Source organism: Coccinella septempunctata, chromosome 7, assembly GCF_907165205.1.
Source record: "Coccinella septempunctata chromosome 7, icCocSept1.1, whole genome shotgun sequence".
NCBI lineage: Eukaryota > Metazoa > Arthropoda > Insecta > Coleoptera > Coccinellidae > Coccinella > Coccinella septempunctata.
In genome coordinates this window covers 33,685,670-33,704,962 of record NC_058195.1, presented here as the reverse complement: position 1 = coordinate 33,704,962, position 19,293 = coordinate 33,685,670, and the positions used below count along the sequence as shown (strand labels likewise).

At 34.5% G+C, this 19,293-nt stretch overlaps 1 protein-coding gene across 2 annotated transcripts; it reads right to left on the bottom strand.

Annotated features, from left to right (window-relative positions):
- Positions 1-12,213: 12,213 nt before the first annotated feature.
- On the bottom strand, positions 12,214-19,276 carry LOC123317607. 2 transcript variants are annotated; one of them, XM_044904210.1, is made up of 7 exons: positions 19,164-19,276; positions 18,960-19,111; positions 17,012-17,062; positions 16,899-16,955; positions 16,471-16,527; positions 12,564-12,617; positions 12,214-12,467 (listed from the first exon to the last, which is right to left on the bottom strand). In XM_044904210.1, exons 1-7 carry the CDS (start codon positions 19,250-19,252, stop codon positions 12,286-12,288), a joined length of 642 nt encoding a protein of 213 aa, XP_044760145.1. In that variant the 5' UTR covers positions 19,253-19,276; the 3' UTR covers positions 12,214-12,285. The 2 variants fall into 2 exon arrangements, with proteins under 2 accessions (XP_044760145.1, XP_044760146.1); XM_044904211.1 differs by lacking the exon at positions 16,471-16,527.
- Between the last annotated feature and the right edge of the window lie 17 nt (positions 19,277-19,293).

The window sequence follows — 19,293 nt, the reverse complement described above, 5'->3', positions numbered from 1 at the left end:
TTAATTAATAAGGACTGTTTGTCAAAGTGTATATCACAGAGATGCGAGATCTGATTGAATTTAGAACAAATCATATTGTACACAGATGACTGAAACAATATATTTGTTCTGGGCGTAGTAAGGTTGAACAAGCGTACGGGTCTAGAACTTGGGCGCCCTATGAAATCCTACTCTAGCCAGTAGATGTGCTATTCAAGGGTCTATGAAGGAACATCAAACAAACAACGCCCTTTCTGACATCAAGCTTAACTGCACCGAATTTATTCAACAAAACAGCATGATCTTACTCGAAAAAACTTCTCTGAACAGCCTCCATTAGTCCGAGAGCTGGCAACGAAATTCGACAATAGTTTTGTACTGGCGCATAATTTAATATGATTTTAGTATTAAGGGTGTACATAAGTCAGCACCCACTCTCAAGGTCAGGTAGTGGAACACGTAGCGGCGACGCGCTTTGATGTAGGTATATGAAATTAAAACACACTCTACAAGTATTTTGTAATGATTGAAAATTGTCACTATTTCATAGAACAGAAAACTTGAAAAAGTGGTCAGATCTCATTTTAGTGAAAAGCGGTTTGTCAGTACACCACATAAGTTGCTGCCTTGACGATGTTGTTTCAAAGGAATTGTATTGGCTGAAAGTGCATTTACTGCTCAAATATCATATATTATTTGTGAATAAAATATTCAGACCACATATCAATAGAAGCAGTCAGCAGTCACCCCAAGGTAAGGATATTAATATTGTAATTTTATATAAATCAAAGAGCGTCGCCGTCAGATGTTCCACTTCCTGACCTTTTAGCGTGGGTGCTGATTCATATACACTATCAAAACTAACTCATATTTAATTATGATCCATTACAAATCTTTTGCCGATTTTCGTCGCCAGCTCTCGGAATATATGTCATTGTGATGTGTACGGCAATCGTATAATGGGTTCCAAGCAATGCATCCAAACTCTAGTTTGCTCGTCGTAAATGTATTGAACAGCAAAATCTTGGTTTCCGGATCAGAAAATATCTGCTATTACGCACGATGAATTCATACATTCTTGGCCTCGTACCAAGTAAATGATTAACATGAGGAGCAAATGTAAAACTTTCATCAAAACAACGTCAAGATCTTTTATCTCCGTTTTTTTGCTCAGGACGCTGCCATCAAGACTATAACTATACAGAAATAGTTCTTTTTCCTGGTGTACGTGGCGACATTGCACTCAAAAATGCTCAATGGTAGTTGATTTCTGCCACACCAAATCAAGAATGAGTCCACAAAGCACGCTGCAGGAAACGCAGTCTTCAATAGAGCCTATATCACCAAAGATTTTAAAATCGTCGGTATGAGCCCATGCACGAATAGGATTAATTAGATGTATCCTCACTTGTTCAAACTTCCGGGAGTGGATAACTGGAGTGGAAGGCCTCTAAAATTCCGTGATCGACTTTTTGTTCCAGATCGTAATGCGAGTGGTTTGGCCAATTAGTTTCGAACTGTTGTAAGTTTTGCTTCAGATGGATCTTAATGGTGGATCAGTTCCTCTTCTGTTATTTTATATTCGATTATCCTATGGTCAGAGATTGATGGTTTGGTCACCATTTCCCAAGCTTTAACACTTCTTCTGGAAGCTGTGTTGACCATTGTCACGTCCAGAACCCCTTTTCTTGCCCTAGTGACAGAACCAGGTGTTGTCCCCACGTTCTTGAAATAGTTCTTCATTCTGCCAGAGTTCTGCAGGCCAGAATAATCTTCAGTTCAGTAACGTTATTAGTTCTCAGATCTAAAAATTCTGCAATCAGAATTACCATTCAAACTTTATACCCTGGGTATGAAGCCCCCTGTTCGAACATTGATCCTTTGTATTTTTCACATTATTTTTGGCAGCGAAGGGAATACGACACAAGAAATTCTTCGAGCTCTTTTTCTGGCAGAACTTTATCCAGCTTTGTACAAATGAGAGCTTTGGTTATTTGTCTATGCCATAAACTTCTCTCAGATGGAAGTAAGGAATTCGCATTGTGTCTCTCTGTATACCCCGATAAAGTATGAATTCTGCAAGCGGACAAGATGTGCATAAGAGTTTTCGTCGATCACGGCTAGCCCTGCAAGATGTTGAGGTGAGCACTTGCATTATATTCTATTATTCTTCTTATACTACCTAGTATTCTAGTATCTAGTATCACTCCATCTTGATGAACAAATCCTTCGTTTCCGACATCAGCTCAGCCGACTCCAGAAAAGCAGCAAGTCATGGTCTTTCAATCTCTTGAAATATATAAAGTATATGTTTACTCATATGATATTCGAATGAAAACTTCAGTTTTGCTTGTCTAATCTGGCTTTCTAATATCTTTTGATCTGCTTGCGTGATAGATTTTTCTACTAGCTTAAGATCGATTCATAAGTCGGATATTAGCTTCTCCAAAGCACTCCAGCTCTTTGACTTTGATTTTATGATGAGCTACTTTTCCCTTGAGTGGGTCTTGACCTCTCAATAATCTTATTCTATTTCCAATATTTGTGTATAATGTTGGTATTGCAAACTTTGAAACCCCTGTCTTCCTGCATTCGAGGAAAGTATATCCTTTGTATCGAAGAGTTACAGTTACAGTGTGTTCGGCGCATCTGTCGAATCCCCCAGACCTGCTACCGCGACCAAAGCGGTCTATTGTGGCACACAAACAAGCTCAAAGAGCTAAACTTCTACCATCTTCCAAAGGGAAGAGGTGATAACAGAGGAGGAGTAGTTCATGAGTTCCCCTAGAACCAGCCTGACTCGAGAATTTCATTCGCCGTCCATTTAACTACCTTGAGAGAGTAGTTGACTCTCCAGACTGCCAAATTGTTCGTAGGATAAACTAACAACTGTGCCGTTAATGCATTCCTAATTTAAGTTATCTCCAGAGCACCACTCTCTCACATTCATTTGTTATTTAAAAAAAACAAAAAAGAAATATATAACGTTTTTAAAATTATTACATAATCACTAAAGCTCTTCTTGACAAAAAGACACTTAAAGAGTGTTTGAAACATTCTGAAATACGATTCCCCAAGTGAGCAGTCCATAAACTAAGGATGAGAACCATCATAAATATAGAGGTGTTTTGAAGGATGAAAGTTGTAATAACTGGAGCCAATGTTATAATACGATCACGTCATCGAGTTAGAATAATCCTACTGTACCAGATTCTAAAACATATGTGGCAACTACGCTGGACGCAACAACATGCTAATGGTGAAAGATTGAATAAAATTCGGACGCAGCATTGTGCTACATATGAAAAAAAAATATACGCCGGACGCACTAATGGTAGGACCATGAAAGGATGCAATAATGTGCGTATATCAACTTCTTTATTAATAAAGATATTTGAGATCTGAAACGACCAAACTACGTAATTTTTTGCGTAGATTAATATACTTCGATCAGATTCCACCTAGATAGCGTATTTCTGGGAGACGCAATAAGGTTGCTTTTTGAAAGGACGCAATAAAGTATGCCAGATGTAAATATATATATATATATATATATATATATATATATATATATATAGATTTGTTCGACCCCATATACAGACCCAAAACGGTATACTCGACCGACTTTTCAGTCCAAAAGTGACGTTGTCAGACCCGGCTCCGGGTCTGGTAACGTTCGACCATAGAATCGTTATAAGGGGGGTTAGGGGATGCTAGGGGTGAATTTTCAGGTGGGTCTGAAAAGTCGGTTATACTCCTTATTATATACAGAAAACTTCAGGGTTTGGCCAGTGCGAGGGCGCTTCGAGCGACATGAACTTGATGTATATAATCCGCATAGTTGACCGACGCATCTAGTCCGAAAATTTGGCAACGCTGCAGTTGAAGAGCTTGAGAATTTATTTTGTCATCTTTTCGATTTATACACCTCAAATGTACTATAAGAAAACTTATACGATCCCGGTATGATGAACAGTCGTCATGAGAAATATTCAATGACAATATTTTGAATTGAATTGAAGTGGTGTTATTGGATTCTTTTCGTATACGAACTATAATAGCACACGTATGGAAACTTATACAAGCCCGATTAAGTGAAGTGAGTCGACCTAATTTCAGGAGCACTGGCACGTTTATGATCCTATGCACAAAAATTGTATTTTCACCACACCCTACTTGACCCTCTGTCGTGTTTACGAATTTACGAATTTCCTGAACATCATTGTAGTTATATTTGGTTGACTTGACAGGAGCTCTTTTCCAGAAATTGTTCAGAAGATCAATATACAAAAGCAATGGAGATTTTTTACTCCTACCACAGTGATAAAAAGGTTTTTTTCAGTATGAAGTCCTTATATTCTTGAAAAACTATTCTTGAAAACTCTATCTCTGGTACAAGTATTCTTCAGCAACTTCATTTTTGTTTGAATCATAGAGATGAAATATTGGAAATTACTCGAGTATCCCGAACTAACAATTGGAAATTTTCAGTTCAGGAGGTGGAAGGGTATTCCTCAGTCAAACTTTCAATTTAATCATTTATAAAAATACACATAAAAATCATTATCAATTCAGAGGACTTTCAGTTACACGATTGGTTTTCGCTTATAGGTACAAGTTAATTTACAGAGTGATGTGATACCTAATATAAGTTTAATATAGATATTTGAATTAGCTTGAGCTGAAATGAACAGATGATATAATATACCAAAATAAATAAAAACACCTAAGAACTGTCTCTCACCAATTTATTCTACAAGAACTACCGGTTTCGGGATGACTAATCGCATCCCATCTTCAGGTTCCAACACCAGAAACGCTGTTATGTGCCTCTGGACTTTAAAAACCTACTGGGATGTCAATAATTCTGGAAAAGACCATAGTGATTTTTCAAATTTTGACATTTAAATTGACATTTTCTGGAACTCATCTATGTCTTGAAATTTTTACTTCTCGTAACTAGTTAATTATTTCGCAACTGTTGCGATAAACTGAAATTAAATACCTTCAGTGACGACTGAGACGATTTAAAAGGAATCTGCGAGGAACGTTTGACTATTGACGGCAGAGGGTAGAGTAGGTTAAAGTTAAAATTAATTTTTTTTTTGGCGAAGATCCTGACTTCATCGGACGTTTATAGTTTTGCAGACGTGTGATAATCTAGTTTGCATACGAAAAGAATTCAATAACACCACTCAGATTCTATTCAAAATATTGTGATAACTTTTTCTTTCAAGGTGTTCCAGACATAAAAATCCAAAAGCGTAAGGTCGGGGCTTCTTGTTGGCCATCTTACCGGACTGAACCATCCAATCCATTGCACCCCAAAATATTGATTTATTTAGTGCCGTACATTCCGGCTATTATGAGCTGGACAGCTATTTATTTGAAACCAGACATTTTCTCCAATATGTCTGTCAAGATGCTTTGGATCAATCGGATCGGGAAATATTACTCGTCCGAAAAGTTCACCTCTCATGACTGCCAACCACACGTTGACCCTCAACCCATGTATGGAAAAGAGAAAACTACCATGCGACCATGGTTTCTCATTTTCAACATGAGTTAAGGGTCAACGTAAGATGGCCACAAAGAGGCTCCGACCTTACGCCTTTGGATTTTTATGCCTGGAACACCTTGAAAGTGAGGATATCCTATAACCTTCGAGTTTATAGGCTTGTCCTCTACTGGAAACAATTATGTAATAAATAAATATAATGGAAGAAGACTAGCAGCAAGAATAAAAGCTTATATGTCATTCGGAAGCAATCTAAATGGGGTATTTTTTGTTGAAAAGAAAACATATCCATAATTAATGATTTTTCATTGATAAAACCATTGAAAAAATAGGCTTAATTTTGTTCACTTCAGAATCGTGATATTCATCCCATCCCCTTATCAAGCCCGCAATAAGAAATTTTTTCGTACACACGAATTCTCATCATGTATCAGATTTATTGCTGTTTCCAGATATGTGGTCAAATTTAATTAGGCTACGAGATAACTGTAGTGTGATTGATACCATTAGAAAAACTTGGAATATTTCGTGAAATCAACAAAAGGTTATATTAAAGAATAACCGATAACATTTCGATTATGTGTTATATGACATTTTTCGTTCCAAATCACTTGTATGATCTCATCATGAAGTTTGGCCCTTTTAAAAGTGGACACGCTGTATAAACCAATAATTAATTAGATTTCAACCTTGACAGTCGAAAATTAATTTTTCAACAGTATTCAATTGCAAAGCGCAGTATACAAGAGTTTCCTCTCCACATGCAGTATGTAGAATGTTTAGAACTTGGAGATAATATTCAACCTTGAATTTTTCAAATTGTATGGCCAATCACAAACCTTTTTTCTATATGAGAATCTGCAGTGATGATGATGCTCAGTTCACTGAATATCATGCGTTTAATACTCCAGAGATCGAATAGTATCATCGTGTGAAACCATAAGAAATACTACCGGGATATTCGAAAGAATACGAAGGACTACGAGACAGAGAGTTGATGCATATATTTTAGCGAGAGGTACTAATTCTGAACATTTATTATAGTTTTGCGTTAGTGTATCTGAAATAAAATGAAAAGTACTGTTGTCAATTATGCTTATTAATCGAAAGAAATTTTGATTTTTTAAATTAAAATATTACGGATATAATTTTCTTCCGGAAATTAGTAATTTAACCTTCACAAAGATTCATAGAACATCTTTATCTCCCGTCATAGACATACAATATCTCAGAATATTCATTCTATGGAACACTTTTACGACGAAATGGAATGAACAGTAATCAGAACTGATTGTAACTTTATATATCTTCCGAGAAAGTATCGACTGTATCGAAACTTTGCAGGCGATTTTTTTCTCCCGAATCGAATATAAATCCATAAGAGAATTTTGGTTTTTGAATATCTATCCCACGAAAACAATTTTTGAAGGAAAATCATAAAGGGTTGTTATGTTCGAGCCTTAATAATGAAGTTATGAGATCTAAAAAATTGTGTGAGTAATAATATATACTTAGTGCTTCATATTATGTATAGTTTATGACTCAGTGTTTTTTAGAACCCGTAAAAAAATCAAAAACTATAAACTCGGCATCGCCTTCCAAAGGCTGTATCTTTGATGGGAGGACCATTTCAAAAAAAATTTATAAGAACTACCCCTGCTTATTTTCATCGAGGAATTATCTCCCTTAGCCCTTCGCATTTGTATAATATTAACTTTCCACAAAATATTTCTCCTGGCATGCCACAGGGCATAAAAATTGGAGAAATACATTTTCAAAGTGAGGAATGGCCTGGACAATACCTATCCAACTTAATGAATTGGTCCAGGAGGCCCAACTGGGAACCATGACCTTATAGATTACCAGATCTGAACCTTCTATACAATTCTTTGTGGGTAAAATTGAAGGAAGTTTATGAGGAGGATATCCAGACGACGAGAAACAAATTGAATGCATTCAATTGAATGATGAATTTTTGTGATCTATTAAGAAACAATGGCAAAATGGATCGGAAGGCTTTATCTCATCGGAGAATTCAACGTGACAGATGTGTACAAACAAACGGTTCTCATTTCGCAAAACTTTCAAAATAATATTAACGGAATTTGAACGTCAGTAATCAATTTTCTCATTTTTATTTGTGTTATTTCATTTCAGTCTTTCGCATTAATAAATGATTGTGCCTATCGAGGAAAGCTATTACGATTATTCTGGTCGTTTTAAAGTTTGTTTTGGAATATTTCACATCTCATACTTATTCATTGACGCGATATTTATAGGAATGAATTAGATTTTTCTGTTTTTCATTTCAATTTTGAAAATACATTAAAGGAGGAATTCTGGGCTTGGCACGGACTTCTTGGAAAGTGAAACAATTATTTTCAATTCGACATACAGGATGATATGATGAAACTGAACACGTTGAATTAGGTGTGATGAGTCTGGCTCTGGAATATTAAAATAATTCATATTTCGCTCTCTAGATCTCTAGATCTCTAGATTTTTGTAAACAGTGTTTCAATAAATTTTGTTGATTTTTGTCTCATTTTTATGATAGTTGGAGTACTTGCACGAATTTCAGGAACCCCCTTGTAGATTTCAGAAGGAAGCTAAAAATTAATTTTTCATATTTTATTACAATCATTTTATGTATACAGCCTCTCAAGGTTATGTTATTAATGGATCAAAATTTGGAAAGAATCTGTTAAAAAGGAATTTGCTTCATGAGAATATTGAGACAATACTTCTTTCTCAACAAACTCACACATATATGAATTTCTACCATAACACCTACTTTTTCGCGTCATTTTATGCATCGAAATTGTCGGCTCCAGTCCCGTCAGACTGGCAACAGCGCCGGGATCGTGAACGTTGGCCATATTTACCGCTGGAGTATATGTGGGATTGTAAAGTTGGTGCAATGTCTCGGGTTTGGAAAATATTATCGATTATGCTACTTTTTTAAATGAAGGAATTCTTTTCCCCTCTAAGTGTGCCTAAGGAGTTATAATTCTCATTAACGTTATTTCATCATATATACTCGAAGAAAACATTCGGATCATGTGGGTCTCAGGTCGCCTTAGAAACGTATCGGGACTGGAAACGTCTATTGGACAAAATATATATATATATATATATATATATATATATATATATATATATATATATATATATATATATATATATATATATATATATATATATATATATATATATATATATATATATATATATATATATATATATATATATATATATATATATTGATAACTAGTACGAAGTGACCTCAAAATCGGAAACAAAAGTAACGCTTTGACTTCATATATAACGTTGTTACCTCCGATTCCGGAGGTCAAGGCAGTACAACATCAGGTACCGTGTGACCTCCAAAAATGGCAACATTGCATTCGAAAGGTCGGCTTCTATCAGAGGAAAGTGAAGTGGCTAACGAACAATAAAAACGTCCTTCTTTTGAATAAATTATCTTTTGTATCCAACTCTTTTTCACGTGACGCCAACAGTATATTTCCGATGGAATTCTCCACGGAGAACAGGGAAAGCATTTTCCCAATTTTTGTTTTCTTTCTTTCTATACAGGTAGTATTGCAACCAATGCAATGCAAATACTCAGTAATTTTCTCTAAATCATGTAATTAATTCTCAATCCAATTTCTTTCCGAAAAACGATTTTTCAGCCACAACTCCCTCGTCAATATTCGATAGTTTTTCCGTTAGCATATTTGGATCGCCCGCAAAAATTTGTATCATATATTGATGCTTCACTCATTAATTCCGCCCAATGTATATGTTTCAAAATCCAGTTACCTACCCGCTTACGTGAAACACACTAGGTACCAATTATGGCAGCTTTTCTCGGAGACATTCTACATGCTTTGTATACTTCTCATAATTTTCAGGTCATAGTTTTCGGAATTTTCTCGATTCAGATAGGAAACTTACAATAGCACTAGCTTAGTAGGTAGCTTTAAATAATTTATGTCGATTGAAAGAAGAAACTACCTATCATCATCATTATTAAATGAAACACTTCCGCTTTGCAAGGTATACAAGGTGTACACAAAAAGGCTGCTAACTTGACGAACTTAAAGTCAAGGCATATATTTTTTTCCATTGTTTCAATCATTAATCAATACACAATGTTTATAAAAGATGCATATTCCTAACTGAAAAAATGCATTTCAGTCCCGAATACGCATAATATTAATTTGCGAAAAAAGAAGTGAATTCATTAGTGATTGAAATGATAAACAAAAATATAGGCATTGCATTCGAAAAAACGAATTTAAATCCATTTAAAGTTGGCCATTTTGTAGACACCTTATATAGCGCCAGTATTTCATTTCAACTGATACTTTGGAGAAAGTAAAGGTTTGGATTTTTCTTTCAATCGAAATAAAATATTTACCGCTAACAAAATTTTACTTGAGAAATCATCTTATAATAGGAATTGAATTGATGTGGTCGATACTTGATGAAAATCAAATCCATAATTGAACTCAAAACAGATTTCAAGCGGGTGGAGCTGTACATAAGTTTAACTTCGCCAACCTGAAGATGCTATTATGATAGCGAAAATCGTATAAACTGTTTTAATATTATCCAATAACAAAGCCACTGCTAGTATAAATTTCGATTCGAAAACTGTTGAACGAAAAAGTATCTAGAAGTATACGAAAACAACCGAGATAGAGAGAATTAAAATTAGAAAAAATGCCAATTTTTGTAGTGCTTCAATTATTACATCAATACATATAAAAGAGAATCGATGTATATTATTTGAATGCATCACGTTTGAACGACTGCACCAAATTGGATAATTCTTTTTTTTTTTGTTGTATTCGTTATTGTCACAACAAGGTTCAGAATGTTCAGAAAAAGTCGAAGGAAAAGAAAAAAGGGCTTTCCTCTCTTCCTTCGACAGATCGAGCTATCATAGAATATATCCTAATTGTCAAATAACAATTTTTGACAATTTCGAGAACTAATTCTCGAACACAATATGTCTGTCCCAAAGTAATATCTTTGGTCTGTCCAGCGGTGGTACCACGGTCGATCGACAACTTATCAATGTTGGATGCGATAAGGCGTTATCGTCAATCTAATTACACCCGATAGTTTTCGTGTTAACAAGATGTTCATGCAGCGGAAAACGATCATCTGCGGTACAAATTTCCACCTACTCAACTTGACGATTGGGGTTTCAAATATAGATTGCAGCGACATGTTGATGACAGTTCGAACTGAAATGTTAATGGAGTCATTGTCATTTTTGAACGGGATTTTGAGATTTGCGTCAAATAAATCCTTTTTTCTCAGTTTATAGTTATTTTTTCTCAATTTAAAAGAATGGTTTTCCAAACTGGATTCGTGTGTTAATTATTATCAATTATAGGTCAATGAATGTATTAGTATTAATATTTATAGCCCGTTTGCCACAGCCGAGAATTCTCTAGAAAATTTACTAGAGAATTCTTTACCGTTACATACGCACTTTCTGTAGAATTCTCTGTTCAGTTGCATACAAAATAATCTCTGCCGTTTCCTTACCAAAATTTGGTAGAGAATTCTCCATAGAATTCTCGGCTGCTACAAACGAGATTATGAAGAAAATTCCGACCATGTTCTGAATCTAATAAAACAGAGTAATATTTTTTGTGTCCGAATTTCTAGGCTTTTTACACGATAATAATTGAAGGAAATTGATTATATGGAGTGCCACAACTACGCCTTCTTCATTATATACGATACCTAAAATTGCAACATTGATGTTAAGAAAACCTGTCCGAGTTAAACTGGAAATCAGAAATAATTTTCTTAATGAATTTTGTGTGAATTTTATCGAAATTAATATGTATATCAACTTCATAGATGGAGAAAGTCGTCTCTGGGGAAAACAGATCGGGTATGGGTTGTCAAATTTTTTTTCATTAGTTCCGCCACCCGTGAGAATCCAGGAAGGGAAGCTAGTATCTTATAAATGTGATGTATTGAAGATGAAACATAATGCTCAATTCCGATATTTGATTTACTTATATGTGTACTTAAGAACTTATCGTGTACATGTTTATTTTCGTGATTGTGAACTTCATTTCAGTAAACTCATGAATTAATTACCTATGAGGAAGGATAGCTTTCAATCACACATCAAGAGCATCAATCACTCACGAAGTAACCCCTAAATTCATACAAAAAAAAACAATATGAATTTAATTAGTAGAAATATTCTATTCCTATTTGAGGAAAGTTATTCAAAACTCTTATCAATAATCAAATCACCCCCAGCATCAAAAGGTCTATCCATATGTGGCACCAAAAGTTGAGTTTATTTTGAAAAAAAATCTACTACCTTATGCACCCCTCTGAGACTATGCGTGACAAATTCCCCAATTATTAGGCTTGAAAATTTTGCTCAATCAAAATTGAATTTGACCTTGTCCAAGAATTTTCCCACAAAATAGTTAATTCTTTTTTAGATATTAATTTTGTAACACATTATTTCAACCTGGAAAATATTCTATTCTATGTTTTTTGAACCAGTCAAATTTCACTTCCCCCTTGACAGTATTCCCTCTAAACAGATATCAATTATCTGAAGATAAATTACATGAATAGACCTTTGGTAAATTTGATTTTGTGGGTAGTGTTTGTTAATTTCGTTGAGGATTTTGAGGATTAATACATTATTCATGAAAAAAATTGTTTCAAATATTTATTGCAGAAATAACATAAATCCTGTCATATTCTTGACCTATGGATACAAGGAGTAATTAATAAACTTTGTTGCTCAATTTAATTAGATGTTGAATTTTGGATTTGATTATTTTTACGCTTCTGTTCAGTCGCCATTTTTCCATAAATTCTTTTATTTCTGCCCCTGATGGATATATATTTTTCTTGATATAGTCACCAAATTCTCGTTTGAGTACTTCAATTTCCTCATCTGTCCAAGCTGAAATATTCGAACGAATGTCAAAACCTTAAATTTTATGAATTTCAAAAAGACGAAACTGATAATTGAAATAATTAGAAGTCAAGAAATGAGCACCTTTCCTGCAAGCAGTACTCCTTAACTCTCCATCATGACTCTTCTCTACATCTCCTATAAATAAAAATAATAAGAATAATAGAATTTTACATTCAATTCAATGTTTCGAAATGAGTATGAATCAAACAGGCTGCCATCTATAAGTCCATAAATATAAATAAAACAAACGAAATTGGACTGGCAGAAATCTTCATTTCAAAGTAAACCACAGAGAACGTGTCACCATCGAAGAAGGAAGAAGAGTAGCGATAGCTCTTATTATAGCTCCTCAGTACCACATACATTGGTCGATGACGACCAAATGAAGCAAGAGACCTTTTGTGAGAGGTCCAATTTTGTTTGTAGACTAGATAATTTCCAACCTGCTTTATGTAATCTGGTATTCATTGAAATCAAATGAAGTGAAGGGCAATTTTGTTCTGAATTAAATACTCCAATAATGCATAATTTTGAAAACATTTTTTGATTATTAAAAAAAGGTATTAGCAAGTCAACTTTGCGAGGTAGTTATATGCTGTCGCGGACTTTTTTGTACAGCTAGCAAAGAGCTACATTTCGGTCATACATTGTATCAGGTTTCTGCAGCGCACGTGAGAAAATATCCAATTATGGCTAATTTTTGTACTTTAATGAAGTTCGAGTAGCTATCTTCAATTGTTTCTAGTGAGAACTATATCCTAAGTCACTCGGGGATAATGTAGAATCGTGAGGGTGAAAGAATTTCTCAAATCGGTCCGGTAGTTTCTGAGTTGATTCGTTTCAAACTTACAAATCTGTCCTTTTTATATTATATTAGTATGGATTAACCATCACATTATCCTGAATAATATTTCAGTGATACGTCGAATGATGTCTCCAAGAGTATATTTCAAATAATTTTAGAGGATTTTAAAACATCCTCTAGTGCAAACGATCACGACTTGGTGTTCATCTGCGAGTCCTGGCTAAATGATGCGTGTGTTTGACGGTGAAGTTGTCGATCCAGCACTGTACTCTATTTTTCGAAGGGATCGATCCACTACATCAAGTACTCGGAGAGACGGAGGTGGTGTGTTCATTGCGGTCAAGAACAAGTTGAGGCCTTATCGAGTCCATGAACTCGAGAGTGACGCCGAGGACGTATGGGTGAAAATCTCAATAAATAATACCAAAATTTTGCTCTGTTGTGTGTATATTCCACCGACTGATTCTAATATTGTCACTATTTTCTGCAAAAAACTCTGTTCTATTATGCACGATCTTAGAGACCACATTGTATTAATTGTGGGAGATTTTAATTTTCCCAATTTAGTGTGGGAGAAGGGTAGCAAGGGCGATTTTAAGGCCATTAATGTTGATAGTAGGAGTGAAAAACTTTTAGATACTTTATGTTTTTTAGAGTTATGTCAATTCAATGCCAATAAAAATAGTAATGGCAAAACACTTGATTTGATATTCTGCAATAGTTATGTAGTGAATAATGTTCAGAAATGTGATTCTCCTGCTGTCTCGGAGGATAAACACCATCCAGCGCTCGAGTTTCTGCTGGAGCTTGAAAATATCAAATCTTTGAAGAAATCGGATGAATACTTTTTCAATTTTAGAAATGCCGATTATGATTTTATCAATCGAACATTGCTTGGAATACCATGGACTGAATTGTTAGATTGCAGTGATGTAGATTCTGATGTCGAGACTTTTTACGGTTTTATTTACGATATTATTGAATTATGTGTTCCAAAGTTCAAAGTAAGAAAAAAATTCCCTTCCTATTTCTCTTATCAATCAATTAAACTCATCAAGCGTAAGAATAAAATACACAAAAGGTGGAAGATTTATAAGAATATAGCGGACGAAGTTGAATATAAAACATTACGGTCCTTATGTAAATATAATATTAAAAAAGATTTTATGAAGTATAAAAATATAGCGGAAAACGAAATTAAAATTGATCCTAGGAGGTTTTTTAAGTTTGTTTCCGTCAAAAGTAAAGTTTCCGGTTTTCCCAACTCTATGTCTTTCAAAAATAAAACAGCAAATGGAGGGCAACAAATAAGCGATTTATTTGCTGAATACTTCGAAAGTGTGTATGCTCATTCACATCTCGACAATCAATCTGGTAATACTGATACTCCTGATGAACTCAACAACTATTTTCTTAGTGGAGTTGAAATCGACGTTGGAGATGTGGAAAAGAGTCTTAATTCGTTAAATGTGAACAAGGGTGCAGGACCCGATTTGATACCCAGTTGTTTTATTCGAAACTGTAGCGAAGCACTTTCTATTCCCCTAACTATAATATATAATAAATCATTAAAAACAGGAGTGTTTCCGAAAAAATGGAAGGAGGCTACCATTGTACCTATTTACAAATCAGGTAAAAAGGATTTTATAAACAATTATAGACCTATCAGTAAACTCTGTATTTTTGGTAAAATATTCGAATCAATCGTGTATCCTCACCTCCTTCATCTAGTTCAAACTCAAATAATTCCCGAACAACATGGATTTTTTAAAGGACGGTCCATTGAGACTAATTTAATTACTTTCACTGAATACCTTCTTGAAAGTTTAGATAAAGGCATTCAGGTCGACGCTGTTTACACTGACTTTAGCAAAGCCTTTGATAAAATAAATATTCAATTTCTGATCACCAGGTTGAGGGAGGTTGGAGTATGCGGTTCCCTTTTACGTTGGTTCATATCCTACTTGAATAAAAGATCTCAATATGTTTCAGTAGAGGGATTCAAATCTCGGTATTTCGCACCGACTTCAGGGGTGCCTCAAGGATCCCACCTGGGCCCACTCTTATTTATTATATATATAAACAATATTATAAGGTATTTCAATACTTGTAAAATACTCCTCTTTGCCGACGATCTCAAAATTTACTTCAGAATCAATGACTATAATGATTGTATAACCCTACAGAGAGAACTATGTAAATTTGAGGAATTCTGCAAAAGGAGCGGACTCATACTGAACTTGAGTAAATGTCAGGTGGTCTCTTTCACAAGAAATAAAAATATTATTCTCTTTCCCTACTCAATTCAAGACGTCGTGCTTGGTCGTTCAACTCATGTGAAAGATCTGGGAGTTGTATTTGATTCTAAGCTCAAATTTGATTTACATATCGACCATGTCACCTCATCCTGTAACGTGTTGCTGGGGTTTATACTGAGACAGAGCCAATGGTTTTCCGACCGAAGAACCGCAGTTATTCTCTACTATAATTACGTTTTCAGTAGACTAAATTTTGCCTCTTGTGTTTGGAGTCCCAAATACGACGTATACATAAACCGTCTCGAGAAAATTCAAAGAAGGTTCCTCCGCACTTTGGGGTACAGATACAACTTGAGTCTGACTCGGGGAGATCCCAGTAACTACTCCACTAGATTGAAGTTTTTTAACATGATAAGCCTCGGTGATCGCAGAGTTGTTGGCGATATTGTTTTTGTCTCTAAATTGTTGAGCAATCGTGTAGACTCTCAAGACATCACTGGGCTGATTAACTTGCATGCGCCAATTCGAAGATGTAGATATCCGGAAACCTTCCATCTACCTTTAACGCACACCAACAGCGCGAAAAATTCCCCTATTTCCAGGATGCTGCGTCACTGCAATCATCTAAAAGATCAAATCGATGTATTTTTCCAGAGTGAAAAAACCTTGAAAAATTCACTTAAAAGGGCTTTTCTATCCCGCTATTGAGTTGCCTCACCCCTAGCTCTACATTTGTTATTTTTCTCTTTTTTTTTTTTCATTGTTCCAATCTTTCACTTATTATTAGGTATATATATTGGGTATTAGTAATAAGGCACTTTTGTTGATTTTTTGTATTATTACTTTGTGAACACTGATTTGGGTATTGGGTTACCTGTTTGTGTTCCTTGTAAATAAATAAATAAATAAATAAATAAATTCATACCTTTCTTATGTTCACTTCGTTTCAATATTATACCGTCTTCCTCCATCTTATCAACTCCTGAAAATGGGAAGCATGAATAAAAAATAGGTGAATTTTGTGGACAGCAATAAAATCAAATGTCATGATTTGAATGCTTTGTTTTAATGGTGAAAATGTACCTATACTTAGAAAGTGCCCAAGAAATAATAAATCTACAGTTTTTCAACTCATTCTTATACGTTCTGTATGCAATATTTTCTATTAATTTGTTATCGACTTATTGGCGCTGATACTTGATGCAAATCCATAACTGAAAGTAACTGAATTATAGGATTTTTATGAATACGAGTCTTCTACCACTAGTGTTTCACATAAAATTGCTTCAGTGGGAATTATATAAATCAGTTTTTTCAGTTCTATATTTCTGATTTGTTTATTATCATACTCACCATCATCACTGTGATTTTTGTTCGTCTTCATTGTTTCTTGTGATTGATTTTTGAAACCTTAAAGAAAAAGGATTAAAGTGGAACACTTTTGATTGAACAAATGAACAACTTACCTCCGCGAAAAGCTGAAGATACCGAAGCATATTTCGTGGTTGAATCAAGCTCTGTGGGTTGACAATTCATTAGAAAATTAATTTTTGAACCTTACATATCGCAGGCTTAAATGACAAAATGCTCAACTCCGGTTCCAAGGCATAGAAGGACTGTTAAAGGTATTTTTTAATACAGGATGATTAACCGCGATGTCCTATTGACTTTTAAAAAAAACTAATCACAATTTTTCACTGAAATTTGCACGTTGGGGTTTTCAACGAAGAACTTTCTCCCCTAAATGTTTTCAGACCTCTCCAGCTTCCAGTTATATCAGAAACATCCTGCTATTTTCTTATACATGGTGTCTGTAAACAAATACGAAGGACTTAGGAAGATGATTCCTCGATGAAAATAAGCAGGATAGTTCCTAAAATTTTTTTCGAAATCGAACTACCTTCCAAGATACAGCCTTTGGAAGGCGATCCCGAGTTGACAGTTTTAATTTACGGGTTCTAAAAAACACTTGGTCCTAAAACTATACATAATATGAAGCACTAAGTAGATGTTAGTCACACAATTTTTTTATATCATTATTGGGGGTTGAAAATTGAAACCCCTTATGATTTTCTTCAAAAATTTTCGTGAGAAAGATTTTCGAAAAATAAAATTTCCTTATGGTTTCCCATTCAAAAAAAGTCTGCTGCAAATTTTCGATAATGTCGATACTTTTCTCGGAATAAATAAAAACTTACAAGCAGTTTTGATCACTGTTCATTTCATTTCATCGTATAAGTGTTCCATAGCATAGAATGACTACCTAACGCTAAAATACATCTTGTTATTTTAAACCCCTAATAATAAAGTTATGAGATCTAAAAAAATTGTGTAAGTAACATCTATTTAGCCCTTCATATTATATATATATATATATATATATATATATATATTTTTAGAACCCTTTAAAAAAATTAAAAACTATCAATTCGCCATCGCCTTCCAAAGGCTGTATCTTGAAAGGGAGGTCGACTTCGAAAAAACTTATTGGAACTACCCCTCCTTATTTTCATCAAGGAATTATCTCCCTTCGCATTTGTTTACAGGCACCCTGTATACCCAGTATATTATTAAATCATATGATAAGACGATTTGATCTAGACATTGCCATACAAGTTATTGGGATTCTCACTGAAGAAACAATCAAGATAATGGACACGCACTTTTTCGAATATTTCTGTCTATGAGGTTTTTGTCAAAAAAATCTCCAACATTTTCAAGTTGCGAATAAGTTGTATCATAATATTGTTTGCTCTTTAAACCGAAAATGTACAGAGTGTTCATAATGAGATCATCAAGTTGGAGGAATCAAATGGATCAAAATTGCATTCGAAATGCAACCTTTTTTATTTTTCATTCCTTCAGACGATTCTACTTAAAAAAATGGAAGTTACCCAAGAGAACCCTATCATTAAAATGAAAACTTCAAAGTTATCAAGGAATAACTTGAAATAAGACAATTTCAAACTGCTGGACTTCTGGAAACCACAGAAAAAATTTTTAGATAGAGGTTTTTCTCAGCCTCGCTCTCTAAGGTGTTAATTATGATTAACATATGCCTGTTTTCACCGACAAACATAAGGCAGACTCAACGTTAAGAAATACTTATTTCTCAATTTCACTTCGAAGTTGCCATATAGAAATCACTTAAATAAGAATAAATTCACATATAGCCTGCCTTATATTAGCCGATGCAAACAGGAAATAAACGTCAGATAGGGCATCGCATCGGGGTAAATTACCCTGAATGATATAATTAATGTCATTTTTATGTAAACTGAGTATCTAGTGAGAAAATGCTGATTGAATCTGCATGATATTTATGATTTTTAGAGGAACTAAAATATTGTGAAGAATTCATCGATTAGTATATAGAAAAAATGCATTTCGTCAACTGAAACAATCATATCAGACCTTCAACCTCGTTCTCCTCAACTAGTTCTGCATCAACATTCAAGTTTATTTCAGACAGGGACTTTCCTTTATACTCTGCTGGAAGAGTACCCTTATCCATCATTAACAGTATTTTAGATACTTTTGCTGTTTGATATATATCCACAGGTAGTCTGGAAAAATTTTGTTTATAGGTTTGGCCTTCAATTAAGCGAATGTACTCACTCGTAAAATTCTTCGTGGGTTTTCTCGGTGTGTCCCATGAAATTTGAAAATTGTTTTTTCTCGTGTTTGGATAGGTTGAGGATCTGCATCACAGTAGCAATATGTTTTCTCAATCGGTTGCTACCACTAG

Coding starts and splice junctions, on each gene's coding strand:
- LOC123317607 (XM_044904210.1), bottom strand. CDS start 19,252: ATGCAGATCCTCAACCTATCCAAACACGAGAAAAAACAATTTTCAAAT. Junction 16,956..17,011: donor ATCTTCAGCTTTTCGCGGAG/GTAAGTTGTTCA, acceptor TTTTTCTTTAAG/GTTTCAAAAATCAATCACAA. Junction 12,618..16,470: donor ACGAAGTGAACATAAGAAAG/GTATGAATTTAT, acceptor TTTTATTTATAG/GAGATGTAGAGAAGAGTCAT.